General features: G+C 42.8%; 1 protein-coding gene across 1 annotated transcript in view; it reads left to right on the plus strand.

Annotated features, from left to right (window-relative positions):
* The window catches only part of LOC109900947 (MAM domain-containing glycosylphosphatidylinositol anchor protein 2), a 337,708-nt gene that overhangs the window by 210,052 nt on the left and 100,476 nt on the right, over positions 1–27,180 (plus strand). The window contains exon 9 of the mRNA XM_020496863.2: positions 6,907–7,200. Within this exon, the coding sequence (XP_020352452.1) occupies positions 6,907–7,200 (294 nt within the window). The remainder of the gene's footprint in view (positions 1–6,906; positions 7,201–27,180) is intronic.

Here is a 27,180-nt window from a genome sequence, read left to right on the forward strand (position 1 = left end):
ATTGTTTTGGGGCAGAATTTAATTAGGTTTTATGTGTTGTTGCAGATGCGTCTTGCTCAGTTTATCTTTAAAAAATGACGCCCTCGCCAATCTGCTGACGCCTAATCCTGCCTAATGAGCTGGCCAGCCCTGTACCTGTTTGTGTTGTGGTTGCCGTGGGTCAGTTGGTAGCTGTGGGATTGGTTTTCCACACTCATTCACTGAAGGCAGGGCTGAATCTCTGTATTTAGTTTCTATTTGATCTGTCGATTCAACCAACTGTACCCACTATTGCGGTTGACTTGTACTTAATGAAATGCATATTGTACGTCAGCTTAATGAAATCCTCTTCTAAAAGATTATATTTTATTGTTGTAAAATAGTCTGTAAGTCTAACCATAAAAATAAAACCTCTTTCAATGATGGAGGAGGCTGCTGTGAGCCCCTGTTTGTGAAATGACAATCATCATGCCTGTGGAGAATCTCATTTGCCATGGTGACAATCATATGACCAGAACACAAGCCTTTCAGTGATGTTCAGTGTGGAGTTTCAGGGGAGAAGAAAGCACCGCGATATGCATCAGGGCTCACACGCATAAAAATATGAACGCACGCTCACACTTACTCACCCAAGCGCACACACACACATAGAATCTAGGCCTGGAGGAATGCCCCTGTGTGTGGAGCCTCAGTGCCTGTGAGTGGTGTTAGTTTCTCCCCTGTGCCCTCGCGGTCTGTCAGCCTGCTAAGCCCTTTTGAGCCCCCGCAGGACAGACACAGTATATTCCTGAAGGCCAACACACACGCAAAAACACACACGCACTGTCCCCACAGGGGTGAAGCTCAGAGGAGAGTGGCTCCACAGAGAGCGCTGTCACAGAGCAGCCGAGTCACTGGCTTAGAGCCATCACACACAGTCTCTCTCTCTCGCTCTCTCTCTCTATCTTTCTCTAAAACACACTCACTTGAGCAGAGTGCAGCGTTACCATAGCAATGGGAAGTGATGTCACAGCACTCACCCAAAGAGGCCAGTTGAGAAGTTGTTTGTTTATTTTTTTGTGTCATGCATGCAGTCCTTCTGACCCCACACATATGCCTGAGCTGTATAAAAATAACAAGCAACAAACATTCCATATTGGCAGTCAGCTCACATAGCCAGGTGTCTGTTGTGGTGGTAGTGGCAGATCCCTGGAAGGGACAGCCTGGCTGCAGTACAAACAGAGGGTCCGGCCCCTGCCTGGCACTGAGGGTCTGTTGGGAAATCAACCATTGCACATGCATGCAAGCACACACACCTCAGCAGGCACACACAGTTCAAGATGCGTGTGCTTCTTTAACTGTCACACACACACTAACCAGTGAGAGAGTGTGTGTGTGTGTGTTGCCACACGAGGATGATGGCAGCAGCGGCAACAGCTCCACATGGTTTCATTACGATGGCATTCTCCAGCCAAGAGCACAATCCAGCAGCTGTAACTGCCCACTGGGCTAGAGAGACATGGAAAGACGGCATTCATGTTGGTATGGAAACTCAGAGAATATGCCTCATGTCGAAACTCTAATGGCCCGTTGTCCAAATGTGTGGCTGCATTGCCACACTGGATATTCAGAACTGTTGTGTGGAACTGGGTAAAATTAGCAAAAGGGGACAATATGCTATGCAAGTGTGTCATGGATTGGTGTTATGTGATCACTAGAGAGATTGAGAAAATGACTCTAGTCCATCTTGTTGTTATGTACTTTGCTAGTGCTTGACCATTCATAGTGGTTACAATTTTTTTTTACTACCCATTGTTGCAGTAATGTCCCTAGTGAAAACAAATAATGGATGTAGTTAAATGTTGGATATATTCTTCATTAGCGACTGATGTATGTTTTGTGGTTTAATAGACATTTACTAGTTACGTACCGTATTCATTGTACCCGTCTGTCTACTCGTTGAAGAAGACATGGTGAAACAGGTGTTTTATTTATCTTTAGGTTCAGACCGAACATCACGTAGATCACGTAGATCACGTAGATCACGTAGATCACGTAGATCACGTAGATCACGTAGATCACGTAACCGGGATCAGAAAAAAGTGATTTCATTCTTTCTGGGTCAGATTGACTGTTATTTCATCACTATCATCATCATCATACACATTTATTGGAAGTGGAGTTTCAATATTGCTTCAAATGATTGGGTGGAATTTCAACATCATTTGAGTCCATTGAGGGCTGTGTTGGAAGTCAGGAGCAGGAGCTTTGGTGTAATGTCAGAGGTTTGTTGGGTATGATATCATGACTGGTTGGTGTTTATTGCATTGTTTATTTGGATCAGAGCTGCAAATCTGTCTCTGAGTTTAGACATGCACACGCACACACACACAAAGAGGCTGTGTTTTATAGGGGGGTCTTCTAATTTAACAAGTTTACTGTGTCCAGCCCACTAGATTACCCCGTTGATCCAACCTGCCAGTGCCAATGTATTTTATCCTCAGCCCCAGGACACAATTGCACGCATGCATGTACAGTACGTACACACACACACACACACACACACACACACACACACGGGAATCAATGGAGACCTCTCCGTAGGAATGTATCCTTTTACTCTAAACTCTGCCCTGTTTCTTCATTGTCCACTCACTAATGGCCCTTCAACTTCCCCTCTAACTACAGATTTATAGGGACAAACTTTTTAGTTTGACCCTGCTAATGGTTCTGCATCCATCATCGGATGTAGAGAGTTCAGGAATAACTTTTTGTTGAATGAATGGTTTGTATCCTCAGAGTTTAGGAGAAGCCTTAACTGTGTGTGGGGTCAGATTTCCTGGGTCTTGTTTGATCTAGATTTGTTGTTGTTGTGCTTTTAAGGTAGACTCAGCGATGTGACATAGATGTAGAAGGGAAACAGCATAATGGGTCAATTTCCGGGCCAACAACTTGACGCACAAGGTTCAACTTCTCTGCTGTTTTTGTCAAGGGTTGAAACAGGTTAAGGGAAAAGAACTGAAAATAAATAACAATTATTTGAGAAAACAAAAGTGATCTATACTGTTCCAGAACAGAACTGTTATTTTAAAAGCATAGGAACTGGTTAATAACATTTTTTTACATTCTGCAAAAATTGAAACAAAGCACCTATGCAAAGCCCTCACTCTGTCACTCAGAAACGTATTTCAGCATCTGCTTGCCAGCTGGGAAACTTTGACACTGGGTGTGCGTGTGTGTGTGTAGGCTACCTGCCCTTCCCATCTGAAGCGTAGGTTATGGTGGCCTACTGACGACATTACATTAAGTGTAATTCATAAATTAAGGTGAGATGTTTAATTAGAGAAGAATGGATGTACTTTTTCAATCCTAGTTAAAGATACTATAGCTACCATGTTTCACGTTGAATTTATTAACTGAAAAAAGGTAAGATAGGTTTTTAATTCTAAACTCAGCAAAAAAAAGAAATTCCCTCTCTCTGTCAACTGTGTTTATTTTCAGCAAACTTAAATTAACATGTGTTAGTATTTGTATGAACACAACAAGATTCTACAACTGAGCCAAAAACTGAACAAGTTCCAACAGACATGTGACTAACAGAAATGGAATAATGTGTCCCTGAACAAAAGGGGTTCAAAATCAAAAGTCAGTATCTGGTGTGGCCACCAGCTGCATTAAGTACTGCAGTGCATCTCCTCCACATGGACTACACCAGATTTGTCAGTTCTTGCTGTGAGATGTTACCCCACTCTTCCACCAGGGCACCTGCATGTTCCCGGACATTTCTGGGGGGAATGGCCCTAGCCCTCACCCCCCGATCCAACAGGTCCCAGACATGCTCAATGGGATTGAGATCCGGGCTCTTCGCTGACAGAACACTGACATTCCTGTCTTGCAGGAAATCACTCACAGAATGAGCAGTATGGCTGGTGGCATTGTCATGCTGGAGGGTCATGTCTGGATGAGCCTGCAGGAAGGGTGACACATGAAGGAGGACGATCTCTTCCCTGTAACGCACAGTGTTGCGATTGCCTGCAATGACAACAAGCTCAGTCCGATGATGCTGTGACACACCGCCCCAGACCCTGATGGACCATCCACCTCCAAATTGAACCCCCTCCAGAGTACAGGCCTCGGTGTAACGCTCATTCCTTCGATGATAAATGGGAATCCGTCTATCACACCTGGTGAGACAATACTGCGACTCTTCAGTGAAGAGCACTTTTTTCTAGTTCTGTCTGGTCCAGTGATGGTGGGTTTATGCCCGTAGGCGATGTTGTTGCCGGTGATGTCTGGTGAGGACCTGCCTTACAACAGGCCTAAAATCCCTCAGTCCAGCCTCTCTCAGCCTATTGCGGACAGTCTGAGCACTGATGGAGGGATTGTGCATTCCTGGTGTAACTCGGGGCAGTTGTTGTTGCCATCCTGTACCTGTCCCGCAGGCGTGATGTTCGGATGTACCGATCCTGTGCAGGTGTTGTTACACGTGGTCTGCCACTACGAGGATGATCAGCTGTCCGTCCTGTCTCCCTGTAGCACTGTCTTAGACGTCTCACATTACGGACATTGCAATTTATTGCCCTGGCCACTTCTGCAGTCCTCATGCCTGCTTGCAGCATGCCTAAGGCATGATCACGCAGATGAGCAGGGACCCTGGGCATCTTTCTTTTGGTGTTTTTCAGAGTCAGGACTCTTTGGTGTCCTAAGTTTTCATAACTGTCAAATCAAATGAAATGTATTTATATAGCCCTTCGTACATCAGCTGATATCTCAAAGTGCTGTACAGAAACCCAGCCTAAAACCCCAAACAGCAAGCAATGCAGGTGTAAAAGCACGGTGGCTAGGAAAAACTCCCTAGAAAGGCCAAAACCTAGGAAGAAACCTAGAGAGGAACCAGGCTATGTGGGGTGGCCAGTCCTCTTCTGGCTGTGCCGGGTGGAGATTATAACAGAACATGGCCAAGATGTTCAAATGTTCATAAATTACCAGCATGGTCAAATAATAAGAGAGAGAAAGAAAGAGAGAATTAGAGAGAGCATACTTAAATTCACACAGGACACCGGATAGGACAGGAGAAGTACTCCAGATATAACAAACTGACCCTAGCCCCCAGACACACAAACTACTGCAGCATAAATACTGGAGGCTGAGCCAGGAGGGGTCAGGAAACACTGTGGCCCCATCCGAGGACACCCCCGGACAGGGCCAAACAGGAAGGATATAACCCCACCCACTTTGCCAAAGCACAGCCCCCACACCACTAGAGGGATATCTTCAACCACCAACTTACCATCCTGAGACAAGACCAAGTATAGCCCACAAAGATCTCCGCCACGGCACAACCTTAATTGCCTACCGTCTGTAAGCTGTTAGTGTCTTAATGACCGGTCCACAGGTGCATGTTCATTAATTGATTATGGTTCGTTGAACAAGCAATGGGAATCAGTGTTTAAACCCTTTACAATGAAGGGTTGTGAAGGTATTTGGATTTGGACGAATTATCTTTGAAAGACAGGGTCCTGAAAAAGAAAAAAAAACTTTTTTTATTTCTGAGTTTAGTTCGGACCTGTTAGCTAGCTAGCTTGCTAATGTTTGCTCTGGTCCAACGTTAAATCAACTTGGAAGTTCAAAGAGATACAAAGTTCCTCCATAGAAGCTGCTCCTTCGTAGGTATAATTCTGTGGGCCTAATGCATGTTATAACAAGATGCCCAGCGCTTCAAGGCAAGCTTCCTCCATCCTCTCGCTCTCTCCTCACCCTCGCCCCCTCCACTGTGACTGTGAGCATAGTGTGTTATGATTAAACATGCGGTTACTGCAAAATACAACTTGCTCTTAACAATTTTGTAATACAGATTATATCGCTTACCCACTCCACAGTAAGCTGCTCTCTCCACATTGATTGGTGAAGTCATTAAATGGGGAGCGAAATGTAAAAAAAAATATATATTTTATAAGTGTAAAAAGGAACAGAAAGGAACAATATAAACCGGTACTTTTTGGGGGCTCAAACCGTTTCAGATCTTTTCTGGTTGGAACAATGGAAGGGAATGAAAAAAATAATGGTTCTGTTCAGAACGAAGTGATTGGAAAATCATTTTGGTTTCAACCCCTGGTTTTGGTGTGAACAGCGTGAAGCGAACCTGTGCACATGCGCAGATATGGTGTGTGACTGTTTGAGACCGAAGTCTTGCAGACAGTATATCTGCGGTGCTGTTCATGGCAATGTAATTTCACTGAGTCTACCTTTAAAGATAGGTCAGTACTTTACATGAGTAGTTGTGCTCACCTGGCTTACCTGGAAAAATAAGATGAATTCTTTATGATGATAATGATCGTCATGGTGATGGTGGGGATGATGATGATCATGGTTATGGTGGTGATAATGACTGAGAGATGGTCTCATTGCTATAGATTTGTGGTTGAAGTTCCTCTTTTGCCTCGTGTTTTGAGAGGACGAGACCTGACTCCTTAAGTCTGATTTTATTGGAAGCAAATCTATCAGATTTCTGATGCATTTTAATTATTGATTCCTCGTTGACCTTCGTTCATGACGTCTGTTTGTGCGTTAGCTCTTCATTGCATTGTCCATTGTTTTACCATTGCTTACTTACATTTAACCCTTTCTCTGCTGATCACCATGTTTGGTGAATGTTCATACTGTTCCCTACCTACTTTAATCCAAGCTAACAGCCATCACTCCAACTCTCTCCGTGGCATGGTTCTCCATAATAGCAGTGTGTGTGGCCGAGACTCAACTCAGCTCATACTAGCAATGTGTGTATGTGGCCGAGCACTCAACTCAAACTCCATCAAATCCATTGCAACATGGATGCTCATTCGCTTTCCCATCCCTCCCCCTCTCCCCCCGTCGACCATTCCCCCTTACCCCGCCAATCGACTTTCTAGAGCCCCATATCAGTCCCTCCTCTGTTTTTCTCTTTCTTAGTTCCCCCCAACCTGACAGTGCCACGGGGTAAGAGCCCCCTGGTGGTTCGGGAGGGCGACACGGTGGAGCTCGAGTGTCTGGTTTCAGGGAAGCCCAAGCCCATTATCCTGTGGTCTCGAGCCGATAAAGAGGCGCCCATGCCAGATGGCAGCCTGCAGGCTGAGAGCTACGACGGGGTGCTGCGGATCGTCAACGTGTCCAGAGAGATGACCGGCTCCTACCGCTGCCAGACCAGCCAGTTCAACGGGTTTAATGTGAAGCCCAGGGAAGCTGTGGTGGAGCTCATCGTACAATGTGAGTCGTGGGTAATGGTATGAGTCTGGAGGATTGTGTGGGGTAGGTGTGTGTGGGTGGGATTGTGTGGAGGATGTCTGTTGGGGTTTGATTGGGGGTCTTTGGGTGGTTGTTTCTTATGTTTTGTGTTTGGGTGTTTGTATGTTGTGTCTGGAGTATCTGTGATCGGTTTTGTGGTAGGTCTATCTATTTGCCTTCTCTCAATAGCCTCATTCAGACCAGACCGCACTGAATGTGTAATCGTGTATGTGCTTCTGTGCACTTACATTATGTGTGTAACAGAACATTACAGCAGCCTCAATGGATCTCATCCCTCTTTCTTTCTTTCTCTCTCTCCACTCCACACCTCTCGCCCTCCCACAGCCATCCAATGTTCCTTTGAAGGGAAGGGTTTAAAATGAGTCCCAACCTCTATAGCTGCACTTTCAGGACGCACATTTATGCACCCTCACATAGGCGCCTGAGCAATGGGGCAGATGGAGCAAATGCATCCCCACTTTAAAAATAGGGGAGCAAACGTATGTTTTTATACCCCTACTTTTTTTTTAACCAAAATAGTATAATGATCCATTGGGCAATTTGTCATTTTCCATATTTAGTCATGTTTTGAGCTAGTCTGAATTAAAAGAGATCCATATTATATATTATATAATAATTAACAGATGACATGTTGCACCCCCTCCCCCTGTCGCCTCAAGATTAATGGTTTTGCCGGTTGGAAAGTTTTGCTTCCCTCCCGACGCCACTGTTTTGGTTCAGTGCAGTTAGAAAGCTCTAGTTACACCACTGGTGTTTAACATTAATAGGCACCTGCAAAATAACATGTGGTTGTGCTGTTGTATTGTTTCATGTCTGATGCTCTCAGGGTGTTGTTATATATCATTTGAGAGGTGTGCACCACTTACACATGTTGTCATTTCCCTTTACCTGTCAGAGGTATGATGAGCACAGGCATGTCTGATTAGGCTTCACTGTATCACAGCATCTGGTAGAATTTAAATGGCTCGTGTCCTCTCTCCTCGCCTCCTTCTAAAAACCCATTGGAGGAGAAGGTCAGTAGGGAAGGACCTCTGGATTTCTCATGCTATGGATTGTTAGAAGGAGAGAGGGCAAGGGGAGTATGCAATTGAGATTCTCCTGCTGACTTACAGTAGACTTCCATCAGCCTACCACAGTTTGCAACTTTGCAAAAAACTGCATATCTGGTAGCTTGTGGGCTGTCAATGAGTAGCTCATGAGTAGCTCAATTATATTGACCAAAAATGAAAAATCGAATAAAAATTTATTTGTCACATACACACGGTTAGCAGATGTTAATGCGAGTGTAGTGAAATGCTTGTGCTTCTAGTTCCGACAATGCAGTAATAACCAAAAAGTAATCTAGCTAACAATTCCAAAACTACTACCTTATAGACAAGTGTAAGGGGATAAAGAATATGTACATAAAGATATATGAGTGAGTGATGGTACAGAGCGGCATAGGCAAGATACAGTAGATGGTATTGAGTGCAGTATATACATATGAGATGAGTATGTAAACAAAGTGGCATAGTTAAAGTGGCTAGTGATACATGTATTACAACATGTTGGTTCCATGTTTAATGAGCTAAAATAATATGCAGAAAAAGCTTATTTTGTTCACAAATTTGCTTAAATCCCTGTTAGTGAGCATGTATCCTTTGCCAAGTTAATCCATCCACCTGACAGGTGTGGCATTTCAAGAAGCTGATTAAACAGAATGGTCATTACACAGGTGCACCTTGTGCTGGGGACAATAAAAGGCCACTCTAAAACTAGCAGTTTTGTCACACAACACAATGCCACAGATGTCTCAAGTTTTGAAGGAGCGTTCCATTGGTATGCTGACTGCAGGAAATGTCCACCAGAGCTGTTTCCAGAGAATTGAATGTTCAACCTCCAACGTCATTTGGACTTTGTCAGTACGTCCAAGAGAATTTGTCAGTACGTCCAACCGGCCTCACAACCGCAGGCCAATTGTGTGGTGTCGTGTGGGCTAACGGCTTTGCAGATCAACATTGTGAACAGAGAGCCCCATGGTGGCGGTGGGGTTATGGTATGGGCAGGCATAAGCTACGGACAATGAACACAATTGCATTTTATCAATGGTAATTTGAATGCACAGAGACACTGTAATGAGATCCTGAGGCTGATTGTCGTGCCATTAATCCACAGCCATTGCCTCATGTTTCAGCATGATAATGCATGGCCCAATGTCGCAAGGATCTGTAGACAATTCCTGGAAGCTGAAAATGTCCCAGTTGTTTCCATGGCCTGCATACTCTCCAGACATCAGAGTATGTCTGGAGCATGGAGTGAGATTTCCAAAGGCTGGAGCATCAGCCTTCTTGCCCGCTCCAGTTTCTCTCCAGTAGTGCTCCAGTAGCGCTCACTTCACAAGCTCAGGGCATGCATTTGTAGTCTACTCGTGTGCTGCTATAGCCCCTTGCTTTAGCTACTGTCATGGAGTTCACTAAATATGTTCAATAAGGAACTGATAAAACACACAGGTGCTAAATCTAGGTGACTTACAAAGATGAGGACCAAGAGCAAGAGAGGGAGTGTGGTGATGTAGGGTCTACAACTAAAGAATCATTGTGGAATCTGAAAAGACACATATCTCGAAAGCATGATGATGGTGTACTTACTATGTGCACATGCTAAAAAGAAGGAACAAGGTGGGTAGATAAGTGTGTCATTGTAGCAAAGTATTTATAAACTAAAAATCAGATCTCTTAAACGTTTCTTTCGTTTTTGTTCTATTGTCTATACAATAGGCCATAATTGATTTTGACTCAACAGTCCTGGCATATGTTGCCGAAAAACCTTTAGGCCTACCATGTCACGCCCTGACCTTAGAGAACCTTTTATTTCTCTATTTTGGTTAGGTCAGTGTGTGACCAGGGTGGGTAGTCTAGTTTTTTATTTTCTATGTTGGTCTGGTTCCCAATCAGAGGCAGCTGTCTATCGTTGTCTCTGATTGGGGATCATATTTAGGAAGCCTTTTCCCACCTGTTGTTTGTGGGATCTTGATTTTTGTATTGTTGTTTTTTAGTCCTACAAAGCTGCACGTTCGTTTTGTTACTCTTTATTTGTTTTGTTGCTGGTTCACATGAACCTTTTTGGGATAGGGGGCAGCATTTTCACTTTTGGATGAATAGCGTGCCCAGAGTGAACTGCCTTCTACTCTGTCCCAGATGCTAATATATGCATATTATTAGTAGTATTGGATAGAAAACACTCTGAAGTTTCTAAAACTGTTTGAATGATGTCTGTGAGTATGACAGAACTCATACGGGGCAGTGGTGTAGCCTAGTGGTTAGAGCGTTGGACTAGAAACCGAAAGGTTGCAAGTTCAAATCCCTGAGCTGACAAGGTTAACCTTTTGGGATAGGGGGCAGCATTATGTCGTTCTGCCCCTGAACAGGCAGTTAACCCACTGTCATTGAAAATAAGAATTTGTTCTTAACTGACTTGCCCAGTTAAATAAATGTAAAATAAAATAAAATAAATAAATATGGCAGGCGAAAACCTGAGTAAAATCCAACCAGGAAGTCTGAGGTTTGTAGTTTTTCAAAGCTTGGCCTAAGCTTGGCCTAAACCGTCTAAAGACGGTTGACATCTAGTGGAAGCCGTATGAAGTTGCACTTCATACGGCTTCCACTAGATGTCAACCGTCTTTAGAAACTTGAATGAGGATTCTACTATAAAGGAGGGGCTCATGAGACCTCTTTGAGTCAGTGGTCTGGCAGAGTTCCTTGGTCTCATGACACGCGCTCCCAACAGAGTTACCTCTCGTTCCAGTGCTTTCTACAGACAAAGGAATTCTCCGATTGGAACATTATTGATGTTTTAAGTTAAAAACATCCTAAAAATGGATTCCATACATCGTTTGACATGTTTCCAAAGGACTGTAACGGAAGTTTTCATGTTTTTGTCTGGACGAAGTGCCTGCGCCTCATGAAGATGGATTACTGGGCTGAACACGCTAACAACAAGTGGCTATTTGGACATAAATGATGGACTTTATGGAACTTTATGGAACAGATCAGTCATTTAATGTCGAACTGGGATTCCTGGGAGTGCCTTCTGATGAAGATCATCAAAGGTAAGTGAATATTTATGGTGTTATTTCTAACTTTGTTGACTCCAAAATGGCGGATATTCCTCTGGCTGTTTTGGGTTCTGAGCGCCGTTCTCAGATTATGCTTTTTCCTTTTTCCTGCTTTTTCCGCTGACACAGCGGTTGCATTAAGGAGAAGTCTCTTTAATTCTGTGAATAACAGTTGTATCTTTAATCAATGTTTATTATGAGTATTTCTGCAAAATCACTGGATGTTTTGGAATCAAAACATTACTGGACGTAATGCGCCAATGTAAACTGAGATTTTTGCATATAAATTTGCACATTATCGAACAAAACATGCATGTATTGTGAAACATGATGTCCTATGAGTGTCATCTGATGAAGATCATCAAAGGTTAGTGATTCATTTTATCTATATTTCTGCTTTTTGTGACTCCTATCTTTGGCTGGAAAAATGGATGTGTGTTTCTTGGACTTGGCTATGACCTAACATATTCATATGTTGTGCTTTCACTGTAAAGTGTTTATGAAATCGGACATGATGTGTAGATTAACGATATGTTTATCTTTCATTTGCTGTGTTGTACGTGTTAATGTGTGAAAGTTACATATTTCAAAAAAATGTTTTGGAATTTTGCGTGCTGCCTTTTCAGCGGAATGTTGTTGAGGGGTTCCGCCAGCCCTAGAAAGGTTAATAAATATGATGAATGCCTTGCACGCTGCACCTTGGTCCAATCCTTCCAATAACAAAAGTTACAGAAGATTCCACCACCCCAGGACCAAGCAGTGTGCCCAGGAGGAGCAGGGATCCTGGGCCTGTGAGGAAAGCCAGGAGTGGAGGACATCCTGGACGTGGGACAAAATCATGGCAGGAGACAGAAGCCTGCCATGGAAGCAGGCGGAGGCAGCGAAGGTGCAACAACGATAACACCTGGGTTCGCAGCCACGACAGAAGCCCGAGAGGCAGCCTCAAAAAAACAATTAGGGGAGGCACCCGGGGTGGTTGGCGGAGCCAAGGTGGGAACCAGAACCAACTCCCTGTACTCACCGTGTGGAGTTGGTCACCGTTCAGGTGCCATGTTTTCCGGTTCTAGGCACCGTGTCTCCAGTGCGCCTCCACAGCCCGGTGAGTTCTGTGCCAGCTCCCCGCACTTGTCGTGCTAAAGTGGGTATCTGTCCAGGACGGGTTGTGCCGGCTCAGCGCTCCTGGTCTCCAGTACGCCTCCAGGGTCCAGTACATCCTGCGCCGGCTCTACGCACTGTGTCCCCAGTGCGCCTTCACAGCCCAGTGCGTCCTGTACTAGCTCCCCGCGAGAACGTGGTCATTTGTCCAGGACACGTTGTGCCAGCTCTACGCTCCAGACCTCTGGTGACGGTCCATGGCCCGGAGCCTCCAGTGACGATCCATGGCCCGGAGCCTCCAGTGACGATCCATGGCCCGGAGCCTCCAGTGATGATCCATGGCCCGGAGCCTCCAGAGACTGTTCCCAGTCCGGAGCCTCCGGCGGCAATCTACGGTCCGGAGTCCCAGGCGACGATCTACGGTCCGGTTCCTCCAGGCGACGATCCACGGTCTGGATCCTCCGGCGATCCTCACACCAGAGGCACCACCGAAGCTGGTGGATCCGCAGGCGGAGTGGGATCTACATCCCACACAGGAGTCGCCACCGAGGCTAGATGCCCACCCGGACCCTCCCCCATAGAGTCAGGTTTTGCGGCCGGAGTCCGCACCTTTTGGGGGTGGGACTGTCATGCCCTGACCTTAAAGAACCGTTTTTCTCTATTTTGGTTAGGGTCAGGGTGTGAGGTCAGGTTTCTATGTTGGCCTGGCATGGTTCCCAATCAGAGGCAGCTGTATATCATTGTCTCTGATTGGGGATCATATTGTTTCATTCTGATCATCTGTTGTTTGAGGGATCTTGATTTTTGCATTGTTGCTTTTTAGCCCTACAAAGCTGCACATTCATTTTGTTACTCTTTATTTGTTTTGTTGCTGGTTCACATTAATAAATATGATGAACGCCTTCCACACTGCACCTTGGTCCAATCCTTCCAACAACGAACGTTACATACCAATAGAACATTTTTTTAAACAAACTCTGCATCCCTGCCCAGCCTGGCAAGATTGGCCAAAAGGATCCCCAGTGGCTTTGCAAGTGTGGAGAGGTTATTCTCTGCTGCCGGCCTGCTCTCCAGGCACCATCGCATGAGCCTGAAGTCAAACTTGTGTTTCTAAAAATGAATTCAAAGGTACATAGTCATTTTTCATTTAATTTGTATCAGTCTATAATGCACAATGTGACTCGTTTCAGGAAATTGGGCACGTCTCATGTCACTACTTCACAGGATAGCCATTTGAACATAAATCTAATTATTTTTGGATGCGTTTTTGGGCAGAAATGCCTTATGGAACATCTGAACTTTCATGTGCATTAATAACAAACTTGTATGCCATCTGTAAATACAAATGAAATTGTTAAACTACGAGCCTAGTTGGTTTAGCCATGAAAAAAGACAGGAATCTTCCCGCTGGCCATGATTGGCTGAGATAATGGAAGAGCTCGACATGCCGAGAGATGAGTTCGGATTGGTCTGCCACGCTTCTGTAGGTAATCCATTCTAAGCAGCTTTTTTTTAAAGACATCAAAGTGTTGCTCTCCACTTTCTGGAGGACCGAGTTTTGAAATCAGTGGAAGGCCCGGTGGAATTAGAATATGATAGGTACGGAGATTGAGAAAATTCTGGCCTTTGATTGCAAATATGAGTTGAAAAGAGAACACACAGAAGGATGTATAAAACACCTGTCTCCGGATTACATCTTCAAACTAAGGGCAACCATGGCATTCGTGACAGAGAGGGAGAAGCGTCCATCCATGTATACTGGTAAGATAGTCTAGCTAGATAGATTTTCAGATATTACACGTTCCTAATTTTGTCAGAAAGCCGTTTTCATTTCCAGTTAAAGCGTACTGTTAGGTAGCTAGCTAATGTTAGCAGGCTGGCTTGCCAGCTAACTTTACATGATTGATAGTAATATTATTTGTATCTCAGGGCCATTTACATTGCTAGTTATAGCCTAATGTTAGCTAGCTAACATTGAACCTGGTTACCTGCAGATTCATGCAGGGTAGTAATGTTATGAGTTGGGATTATGGTTCATTGTTTTGCTAGCTAGCTACATGTCTAAACAAAAGACTCCACAATGCAAGTAACCATTTCAATAGAATGTTCATCATGTCACTGTGACAAATGTCAATAGACGTAGTTAGTAAATTTGCACTGGCAATCTACTCCGATTTCAGAGCACTCTCCTCTGAGTGTGCCATAGCGCAGAGTAACTGACGAAATTAAGAAACACTCAACACCCGTTGAATATGGCCGGTGTCTCAGTAAATGTCAGCAATTTTTTTTATTAAATTGTTGACAGTAGCACAGTTACAGTCACCAATGCTCTGGATAACATAACATTCCAACCAGCTCTGCTAAGGCAAGTAAAAGGGTCAGAGTTATCTGTTCTCTCATGTGTCTGGAAGTAGCTAGCAAGCTAGCCAACGTTAACCAGTTATCTTGGGAGTCTGACTGCTGCTGTTTGGTCAGAATACTCGGATCAACCCTACTCCTCGGCCAGAGCGTCCAGTGTGCACTCTGAACACTCTGAGAGTGAAACGCTCTGAATTTACGAACGGACATTCTGACAACGTTCTGAGTTTATGAACACCCAGGACACAGTCTGCCACTCCAGATTGAATTAACGAATACTCCCGTAGGATAAACCAGCCTTAGTCTTAATCTTTGGTTGTTTAGTACATGGCCTCACATCTGAATCCTTAAAGAGATGGGTGGGTGGGTAGGGCTAAGGCTTAAGAGGGTGTGAACGATGCTGAATGGGTGTAGACAAAGAAGAGCTCTCCAGTAGGTTTACCAAAACATTCAAGGGTCATTTTTCAAAATTGAGATTACAAGTTTATCAACTTTCAAAGCATAATTACTTTCCCATTGTTCCTCAACTGTAGTGTATGATATATCATTTTCTAGCTCTGAATCTCTACTATTATCCAATGTATAAAACACAATTTCAAATTTTGCTAAAACCGAATCTGGTTAATCACAAATGCTGAGCTCTTTTTGTCCCTACCATGTCGCACACTCGCAAATGCTTCACAATGTATTTACTTGTAGGCTATAGCCTTGAAATAATTGAAATAATATAGCCTAAATCATAATTTCTGTCTGGCTCCTGACCTATTTAGAGTGTTTATATACTGTTTAATATGACATTTAGCCTATTTGAAATGGCGCAAGCTTACATTCACCTTTTCAAGTGTATTCAAATACTTTTCATTCAAATCCAAATGGTTTGGTTTCAATACTTCAAAACCAAATGGTAGGTCCAGGTGGTCACAAAAATAGATGGATGTTGGTTATATTGTGATTTTAACGAATGAAGCGAATTTGGAGTGGCAGTTTTTTCCGTGAGCGAAAGGAAATGCTGCACTGGAGAGGAGCGCAAGCACCACTCCATGAGCGATGAACGGGATTTCTGACCGCTCAACTCTGCTTGCAGCCAAGCTGTGTCTGCATGCTCAGAGTCCCACCTGTTTTGAGCCCCACATTTTTAGCCTAAAATAAATAAATAACACTAATATTTGTACTTTTTTGTGTGTGTGGGGGGGGGGGCTTGCCTGTTTTGCATGTTTGGTATTAATGCATGTCACATATCAGTTAATAAAGCTGCATACACACATGCTCTCTTTTTTGTTTTCTTGAGTAAGGCAGCTCCGAAATGCAGGTGTTTCAGCCTAGCTCAGTGATTTCTGTGGTGTTGGGGCAAGCCAGCAGAAAATACAGTGTTGCTCCGTGATGGGCTCAGTGTTTGTCACTCATGGGGACTCATGCCATAGAAGTGCCCATCCAAGAAGGCTCAAGGTCATTGGCCACATAAAATTACATCAAATCACGTTAAATGTACAGTAGCTTTGATTGGACTGATCATGTCAACATCATACTTTCACAATCTTAGCTAGCAGTCATCATCATGAATCAAGTCGACAATCTACTGGAAAATCCTTTTTAATCCTTGTCATATGAAGATAAATAATGAAAAAAAAAAAGATCTGTAAAACGTATCGGTGCTCATCGGCCATTGGACATAAAAATGACAACAAGTTCGAAATCGCAAATTCAACGAGTGGTTTGGAAGGAATCAGTGACAGTAGCTGTGTGGTTCTAAATATGGGATTAAGGGACTCTTTTCCAAGTTTTATCTATCCTACGGTTCTGACTTGGTGTAGATGGTGAACACTAAGAACAGCCCATGTTCTGAGTTCTGTCGCTGTATATTTCAAAAGTGCTAAACAAATAGTTATATTGACTAACGTTAGGTCCATCCTAGTTCGCTCATGAATGTCTTAATCTAAGTTACAGATGGCCTCTTATCCGTTTGTTGTCCCCTTATCCCGTAGATTGTACGTCTCAAATGTCATTAGAAACCACATTTGTTTTAGCAAGTCAGCCAGTTTTTTTTGAAGGCAGTAAATCAGGCTGAATGAACTGTTTCGCTGCCAGACAAGGCTCCGCTGATAGCCAGGTGTAGCTGTGGTAAGATGTTGGGACTGCTGTTGGAACTGCTTTATGTAGGCCCTTTACGTAGGCCCTAACAGTTTGTGGGCACTGTTTGTCACCGTTATAGTGCAATTAATGTGTTGTGTAGTGGCTTTGCTGGCATGCAGTAAGGCTGTGTACCATGCAGTAAGGCTGTGTACCACTTGTACCTTTTTTTGCCCCACCAAGATTTACATGCTAAAATCGCCACTGCTACGCGCAAAATGAAAAACTACAGGATATTTGTAACATGATAAAACAGCCTTACTGTTTCTACCCTCATTGCATAAAATATTTATGCTGCTGAGACAATGTTTTAACATTTTCACGGTGACACTGTGACAGCACAAAAAAATGAATAAAGGAAATCTGTTCTCGAACGGATGTCGAAACTCAATCTTTATCCAGAGGTACTATAAAACTATTTGGTATAATTTGCTTTGAATAATATACATTTTGTCTTGAAGACAAGGTTCATTTGCATTGACTCTATTGTTCCATAGGCCAATATGTACTTTTGTGGGGCACAACAAACCGAGCTAAGCATCACACAGTTCTTCTCTCTAATTTCCCTTTCCCCTCTGTCTCACTCACTCAATTGGGTGTGTCTCACTCACTCAATTGCCTTCGGACTGCTCCCTCTATACATGCATCCTGAGTGCGCACACATGCTCCCATTAGGCCTACATAAATAAATGCCCATACAATGTATCTAACTGATGGGATACACAAGCTACATTCCTTGCTAAATAACAACAGTTTTATCACAAATTCAAAATGGACTGGTTGATTATAGTAGGGAAATATGTGTTCCAACAACGAACTGCAGTTTTGGGATAATTACATCCTGTCTATTTTTCACTTTGGCTACTTGTGAACTGCTAGTGCCATTTATAATTGGTTAGCCTAAGGCTAGACTATAACCACTCTTCACATAGACAGGTTCCACACTGAAAATATGCATAACATTAGTTTGATAAAGACAAGCATATTTTGATCAGAATCATTAAGCCTAGGCCTACTCACCAAACAGATGTCGTGGCCGTGATTCATCACCATGCAGTGTTCAAAGAATAGGCAGAATAAACTAAATCGAAGGTATGTATATCTAAAGTATGTTTCATGAGCTGATCTAAAAGATCCCAGAAATGTTCCATACTCACTAAAAGCTTATTTCTCTCAACTGATGTGATCAAATTAGTTTACATCCGTGTTAGTGAGCATGTCTCCTTTGGCAAAATAATCCATCCACCTGACTTGACAGGTGTGGCATATAAAGAAGCTGATTAAACATCATGATCATTACAGAGGTGCACCTTGTGCTGGGGACAATAAAAGGACACTCTAAACTGTGCAGATTTGTCGCACAACACAATGCCACAGATGCTTCAAGTTTTTAGGGAGCATGCAATTGGCATGCTGACTGCAGGAATGTCCACCAAAGCTGTTGCCAGAAAATGTAATGTTAATTTCTCTAGCGTTTTGCTAATGTCAACGTTGGGAACAGAGTGCGCCATGGTGGCGGTGGGGTTATTGTATGGGCAGGCATAAGCTACGGACAACGAACACAATGGCATTTTATCGATGGCAATTTGAATGCACAGATACCGTGACGAGATACTGAGGCCCATTGTCATGCCATTCATCCACCGCCATCACCTCATGTTTTAGCATATTAATGCATGGCCTTGATGTTGCAAGGATCTGTACACAATTCCTGGAAGCTGAAAATTTCCCAGTTCTTCCATGGCCTACATACTCACCAGACATGTCACCCATTGAGCATGTTTGGGATGCTTTGGATCAACGTGTACGAGAGCGTGTTCCAGTTCCCGCCAATATCCAGCAACTTCGCACAGACACTGAAGAGGAGTGGGACAACATTCCACAGGACACAATGTAGAGAGATGGAGATGTGTCGCGCTGCATGTGGTAAATGGTGGTCACACCAGATACTGACTCGTTTTCTGATCCATGCCCCTACTTTTTTTTAAAGGTATCTATAACCAACAAATGCATATCTCTATTCCCAGTCATGGGAAATCCATAGATTAGGACCTAATTAATATATTCCAATTGACTGATTTCCTAATATGAACTGTAAGTCAGTAAAATCTTCGATAATGTTGTGTTCATATTTTTTGTTCAGTATAATTTTTGTTGTTGGACATAAAAGACTGTAAATTCATCAGGAAATCAGCTCAACGTGACTTTAATTTAGGAAATCTGTTCCCAAGAATTCCCATGCATAAATAGAGCGGCATATGTGATTGTATCCCAATGTAGGCTAATCAAGGTTTGAAATTATTATGTATTTGGCAAATACTTTATCCGTTTGGGATTCTTGCTGTTCATTTGCAGTTTTTATAACTACTGTATGTTCCACCACCCCGACCATCCGCTCAAGGAAAAATCGTCCCACGGCTGAATGTAATTGGGGACTCCTGTTGTAGAGAGTGAGGGGAGGTGAAAGATCTTCATAGTGGCTAAATCCTTTGTTTACCTTTTCAGCCACTGCGTCAGTGCGGAGCCAAGCTTAACCGCTAACCTTTGATATGTGTTGCCTGTCATCAGCGTTATAATCACAATCAATCCAATGAGCATTGGCTGTTTAGTCTTCAAAGCACATCAGAACTTCATTAATGTTCCTCACAGAGCCAACTCATTAATTACTGAACTCAGAAGTGATGGCCACATCAAAATACCTTGGAGAACAAAAAAGGAACAAAAACAAAATAACTGTGGTCACTTGAGTTCCTACTCCATCATACTTCCATTATAGTCATGTTGTGATTGATTACTTGTTCTATAAATGGTTAGTACGGTGTGTTCCATATACACACCTAGTGCGGGTTTCCTGGATACAGATCAGATACAGACCTGGTTTTGGACTAAGGAGCACTTTCAATAGAAAATCTCCTGTTTGTGTTCATCTGGTCAGTGAGTATTTTCTAGGCTTTAGAGGGAATAAGTACAGGAGTTTTGATTGAACATGTGAGGGCCAAACTAACTAACTAACTGGGCCATGTGAGAAAACAATGGGGATTCGAGTCATGGAAACTTTAAATCACCAATAACAATAGAATTTATGGCACACAGTAACAGAATCAACCCTTTCCCTAAGTTTTCTTATTTCCTATAATCACTTGCCAGAGAAACCGTATGCATTCACCCAGCGCCATGCATGGATTGCTTTAATTTCCCTCATTCCCTCGTTCTTTTTTTCTCATTTCTCCTGAAAAACTTCCATCTCTGTGAATGAGTAACACTGCTTTGAATCCCAGTCTTTGATTTTAAATATTCCATTCAAATCTACATTAATGAATACAAAATGAATACTAGCGGGAATAAATTAGCCTTCTGCTAATTAGCCGTTAAGCCATCTTAGAATGTCATATCTTTAGGAGGAGTGGGGTTTCAATGGAATGGAGTACAGTACTATACTGTAGCTAAGGGGCTGTTCTGAAGCCTGCTGTGTATGTGCGTGTGCAAGTGTGTGTGTGTGGATGGGCGCCTGCCTGTCTGAAAGTGAGGTTGCAAAAAAATGTATCTTCACAGGGGGAATCCATATTTATGAACTGAACACAACTATTTTTAGAACACCTGGCCAGAAAGAAATGTGTGCATTTATCTATATGTCAAAAGTGCGCAACAATGCCTAATTTATCCTAACCATTACAAATATATCCTAATGGCTAATTTAGTCAAAAAAAAAAAAAAGTTCCATTTAAAATGTATTTATTGAAACCACAATATCAACTGGTTATATTATATTGTTGAACACAATCATCAAAAAGACATTAACCTCAGCAGTGGCGCTTGATTGTAGAAGCCTATGGCTTTTATTAATTTAGCCCTTATCACAGTATAAACACACAGACTTTATAGTAAAAAAACATAATGTAATATTACAGAATAAAATATAACAGAATATGTTTCCAAATGAAAAAAGGTTGGCCACGTGGAGTGACACGGATTTTGCATCTGGAATTATTATTCTCAGAGTGACAATAAAAAGCGGGTTCAATCTGGCGAGTTGAAATAAATAAAAAATTGGGTTACCAACCAAATTAGATCTGCTTTTCACATACACTTTACATGATACGTTTATATATATTTGTTCAGTCTACAGTGCATTCGGAAAGTATTCAGACCCCCTTGACTTTTTCCATATTTTGTAATGTTACAGCCTTGTTCTAAAATTTAGCAAATTGTTTTGTTTTTCCTCATCAATCTACACACAATACCCCATAATGATAAAGCAAAAACTGTTTTATAAATTTTAGCAAATGTATAAATATAAAAAAAAAAGGAAAAATCACATAAGTATTCAGACCCTTTACTCAGTACTTTGTTGAAGCACCTTTGGCAGCGATTACAGCCTCGAGTCTACTTGGGTATGACGCTATAAGCTTGGCACACCTGTATTTGGAAAGTTTCTCCCATTCTTCTCTGCAGATTGGTTGGATGGGAAGCATCGCAGCATAGCTATTTTTTAGGTCTCTCCAGAGATGTTCGATTGGGTTCAAGTCCAAGCTCTGGCTGGGACACTCAAGGATATTCAGAGACTTGTCCCGAAGCCACTCCTGTGTTGTTTTGGCTGTGTGCCAAAACAATACTGACTAGCCTCCCAGTCCCTTCGGCTGAAAAACATCCCCACAGCATGATTATGCCACCACCATGCTTCAACATAGGGATGTTGCCAGGTTTCCTCCATACGTGACTCTTGGCATTCAGGCCAAAGAGTTCGATGTTAGTTTCATCAGACCGGAGAATCTCATTTCTCATGGTCTGAGAGTCCTTTATGTGCTTTTTGGCAAAATCCAAGCTGGCTGTCATGTGCCTTTTCCTGAGGAGTGGTTTCCATCTGGCCACTTTACCATAAAGGCCTGATTGGTGGAGTTTTGCAGAGATGGTTGTCCTTCTGCTAGGTTCTCCCATATCCACAGAGGAACTCTGGAGCTCTGTCAGTGACCATCGGGTTCTTGGTCACCTCCCTGAACAAGGCTCTTCTCCCCTGATTGCTCAGTTTAGCCGGGCGGCCGGCTCTAGGAAGAAACTTCTTCCATTTAAGAATGATGGAGGCCACTGAGTTCTTGGGGACCTTCAATGCTGCAGAAATGTTTTGGTACCCTTCCCAAGATCTGTGCCTCGAAACAATGTTGTCTTGGAGCTCTACAGACAATTCCTTTGACCTCGAGGCTTGGTTTTTGCTCTGACATGTACTGTCAACTGTGGGACCTTATAGACAGGTGTGTGTCTTTCCAAATCATGTCCAATCAATTGAATTTACCACAGGTGGGCTCCAATCAAGTCGTAGAAATATCTCAAGGATGATCAATGGAAACAGGATGCACCTGAGCTCAATTTAGAGTCCCATAGCAAAAGGTCTGAATACTTATGTAAATAATGTATTTCTGTATTTTAAAAAAGAAGAATCTAAAAACAGTTTTCACTTTGTCTTTATGGGGTATTGTGTTTAGATTGATGAGGAAAAAATGTTTTTAATCCAATTTAGAATAAGGCTGTAACGTTTAAAAAATGTGTAAAAAGGGAAGGGGTCAGAATACTTTATTTATTTTTGGCTCAGAAAACTTTGTTGGAGAAATGAAATCACTGCCCACGGGCTGCCTTTTGGGGAACCCTGCTCTACAACAACACTGTAGATCCCCATGCCTCACACACGGGCAGCTGCGATGCAATGTGTGGGGAGGAAAAGCGAGTTAAAGTGAATATTGTGCCTCACAGCATCTCCAATGGAATGTTGTGGGAAGAAGCAGATCTTAAGTTGAACATAGCATATTCTGAAAAGTCATGTAGCCCTGTTTCTAATTAGGTGTGTTGGTGCTGAGCTAGAATCAATTCCCTGTAGTTCACTCAGGTGGTTCAATCAGGGGCGTGTCGTAGCTGAATCAGAATGAGTTAGGTAACATAGATAAATAAGATGTTTTATTTACTTTATACTTGTCATTAGAATGTCTTCTTTTGGACTATACTGTTGGCAGTTGCATTTTCCTTTCTTCTCTAGGGAAACGTCACTTGGGGCCCAGAGAGGGGAGAGGTCAGGCTTGTCTTTTACATGTCTGGTAATATGCAGAATATTAGAAAGGGAGAAGTCCGGTTTGAACATTGTCTTCATATTTGAGTGTGTCTGTAACTATTCCTAAACCATGTGAAGGGCTCCACCATGTCTGTACACCAGTCACTCCCTCCTTTTCCCATTGGGAGGAGGAGTATGGCAGTGTCTGGAACCATTGTATTACCCTCTGATGTTGCATGAATCTTGACTTAGTATATGACCTAGAGGCCCAATCCCCTCCGTGAGCTTGTCCAGGAGGGGGTGTATTTGAGATGGGAGTATCTAGAATTTACAATTGATATATGCCATTGGATGAGGTAATGTTTTGGTACTATGAAGTACCAAGAACGAGAAGTAGAACCTCGTCTAAGAGACCAAACTGAACAATAATTTATAGCTAATGCTATCTGGCTATGGGATACTCCTCTCTCTCAAGTAAAAGGCCCTTCGTGAAGTTCCTAAGATCGGTGGTTCGTCATGTGAGTTGAGAGGGGTGTATCTTGGCTATAAAAGATACTAAGTATTCTTTTGTAATTAATTAATGTATAGACACTGATTTGATCTGAGAGTCAAAGGGCTATGGTGAAGCTCATATAATTAAAGATGGACTTTTTAAGTATAACTCTGACTGGTATGTTGATTGCTCTCTCATCATTTAGTAATACAGGAAATTACCACGACAGGCGGCAGGTAACCTAGTGGTTAGAGCTTTGAACTTGTAACCGAAAGGTTGCAAGATTGAATCCCCGAGTTGACAAGGTAAAAATCTGTCGTTCTGCCCCTGAACAAGGCAGTTGACCCACTGTTCCTAGGCCATCATTGAAAATAAGAATTAGTTCTTAACTGACTTTTCTAGTTAAATAAAGATTTTAAAAAATGAAAAAAGATCCCTGTTCATAAGAGTCCATCACACATTCTGAATGCCCAGTGGTGTAAAGTACTTAAGTAAACATACTTTAAATTACTACTTAAGTAGTTTTTTGGGGAATCTGTACTTTACTTTACTATTTATATTTTTGACAACTTTTACTTTTACTTCACTACATTCCTAAAGAAAATCATGTGCTTTTTACTCCGTTCATTTTCCCTTACACCCAAAAGTACTCGTTACATGTTGAGTGCTTAGCAGGACAGGAAAATGGTCCAATTCACACACTTATCAAGAGAACTTCTGTGGATGCCTGCCTGGTCTGGCCCACTCCTGCACTCTCAGTGGAGGACATGAATGGATGCAGCTCCTCTTCCCTCCATTCTTCTTCTCTCAGCCGTGATCAATTTACTCCCACCAGGAGCGATAGGTCATGATAATCCAGCCTGCCCTTCGCATCGTAAAGCAGCGGCGACGAGACTCCCATTTTTGTTTTAGCATAGCACAATTAGATCTGGAATAGAAGCAAAAGAGATAAACACGCGGGCACTAACTCAAAGGCCTGTCCAGAAGCTTTTTAGCATCCCTCCGCAATCAACTGCATTCGTGAAAATATCTGTTAGGCCGGCTTGCCTGTGCTTGCAGGAGAGGAAGCGTGTCATGCTGCTTCCCTTCATCAGGAAAACATGCAGGTAGAACAAAGATTAAACTACCCTAATAAGATTTGCCCATACCAAGGGAAATTTAGAATATAGTTCCTCTATGAGGATATGAATAAAGAGAATATGTCCTCCGTCTGCATCCAGTTACATAAAAGGTTCCATATATTCAAACAAAACGCTCTGATCTATCTCCAAAGCCATTTCGATAAGAATACTGTTCACCGTGGAACACAAACTCATCGAGCTAATAAGATGGTAAATTGAACTATCCTCCTCCTGAATTAATCATCATCCCTCCATATTATTACGTGAGTCACACCGACGGCTAATACGTTCAAAATTACCTGTGCCAGTAACTGAATATAATCGGTGTCTCTATACCGTTTCCCCTGTTACAGCCTAAGAGACTAAAGAAATAGTCCCTCAATGAAAAGTATTCCTCTGCCCTGAAGATCCATCTTCACTCAGAGTCAAAGTAAAACTAGAAACAACAACATGTTTCTTTTCCCTTGAGTAGCAGTAACCTTTGAACAACCAGTTCAATGGCATTTGAAGAAAACTCAGGCCACTTTCAGGGGTGAGGGAAGGAATATTCAGGAAGAAAAAAAGGTGCTAAGTAGTACCGTATGGTTCTTTGGTTTGTCTCCATATAGGGAACCCTTTTTGGTGCTAGCTAGAACCCTTTGCCTTGCAAAGAACCATTTGGGAACCCTTTTTCCTAAGGGTGTAGGGCTTAGGATGCCATTTGGGATACATCCTGAGGCTGCACAGACCTACTGGTCTAAAAGCTATGTTGAGTAGGTGTGTCCCCACGTTTCCATGGTGACCAGTAAAGGTGGATAAGGGTGGCTTTAAGAGGTTTTAGTGATAAACTGATGGAGGTCTGACATGGATAGAGCCGAAGTGCATGGAGAGAGGAGGCCAGGAATCAGTCAAGTAAAGATTAGGACTACAATACATGTCTGAAGTCACCGCTTACACACACACACGTTTAGGTTCAATGAGTGATATCTTGGCAGACAACTATATTCTTCGGCACCAACATCCCAAAGCAGTGTTTATAGTGAAGCCAGTTATTAGAGGTTAAGCATTGATAAATCAATCATCATATCAGTGTGTATTTTCATGGCCCTTTTTACCAGTCACAGAGTACTAAATACATTGGCACAGCGCGGTTTCTCTGGACCCCAAAGAAACGAATGCGTCAGCTACTCACAAAGTATAGACTACCGATCGCTGTCCATGGTTCTGAAATTGTTACTTCTACGCGGCCGCCTATCGATAGACTATCAGATTATATGGCGCTAGTGCTTGCAGTAGCCTATAGCTTTGCTTCAATGGATACATGTTTATTTTTATTTGGTGGTCATTTTATCCTACTGTTTATGTTTCACGAAGCTATAGGCTTACGGTGTCGCAATGCTGCTATTTAGAATGCTGGCTGGCGACAATAACGTATTTACTTGTTCAATAACTCAATTGGGAAATTCAAACAGAATATACAGCTGTCCTGTAGGCCTACCTCTCTCACAGTTTAGATATAACGTTTGTGCTGTGTAAAACAAGTCTATTAATGGTAAATAATACAATCAGTCCACCGTCAAAACAATAGCTTACTAGGGATTGTTTATATTATGCAGACAATGCAGTCTAGGCTACTAGGCTAGCTATATAGCTATATACTGTATGCAGTATTTATCTGGAGGCTATTTATATTAGGCCTACACATTAGAACTCGGACTCCACGCAATCTGTCTCGTCACTTGTCGGCTTGCCAGTGTTTAGAGAAGGGGCGTCGCTCTCACGAGTGCTGCTTGGTCCCTGGCAGTTGTCAGCTTGGTTTTCTGGGAGTGGAGGACGAGGAGGAGGAGGGCTGGCACTCTAACTATAGAAACTGTCACTAATTCTCAAGGGGGGAAGAGGAGGAGCAAGGCCATTGTCGGGCCAGGCAGAGAAGGGCTCTGTCGGGACTAGAAAGCTGCTAGGGAAATAGCGTCCTAGCTTCCACCTGTGAAGGTGTTTCGTCAGTCGAGGACAAGGTGGTAGCTTTGCTGATGTGGTGAGGCAGGCTGCCACCGGCTCCGCTGAGAAATAGGCGGCAGAATAGAAATTAGATGCATAAAAACTATGTCTGACTCACCAACTACCCATGTAGGTTGGACATCACAAACACTTTGCTTGCTATTTGTAGAAATTGAAAAGGAGGGTTACTGTCAAAATTGCAAATGTTTTTTTTTTAACACTTGTGAGATGAGGGGCACATTTTTACAGACATGGGAGGAGAGGGTCATTGTTCTATAGGTACAGTACATAGTATGCATTCCATCCAGCTCGATTGTAATTGTTCTGTACTAGTATTTCTGTTGTGTATTCAGTGTGGTTTCAAATACACAATATATACAAAAGTATGTGGACACCCCTTCAAATTAGTGGATTCGGTTATTTCAGCCACCGGTTGCTGACAGGTGTATAAAATCGAGCACACCGCCATGCAATCTCCAAAGGGAAACATTGGCAGTAGAATGGCCTTACTGAAGAGCTCTGGGAATTTCAACGTGGCATTGTCATAGGATGCCACCTTTCAGTTAGTCAAATTTCTGCCCTGCTAGTAAATGTTTTTATTGTGAAGTGGAAACGTCTAGGAGCAACAATCGCTCAGCCGCGA

Source organism: Oncorhynchus kisutch, linkage group LG12 (genome assembly GCF_002021735.2).
Source record: "Oncorhynchus kisutch isolate 150728-3 linkage group LG12, Okis_V2, whole genome shotgun sequence".
NCBI lineage: Eukaryota > Metazoa > Chordata > Actinopteri > Salmoniformes > Salmonidae > Oncorhynchus > Oncorhynchus kisutch.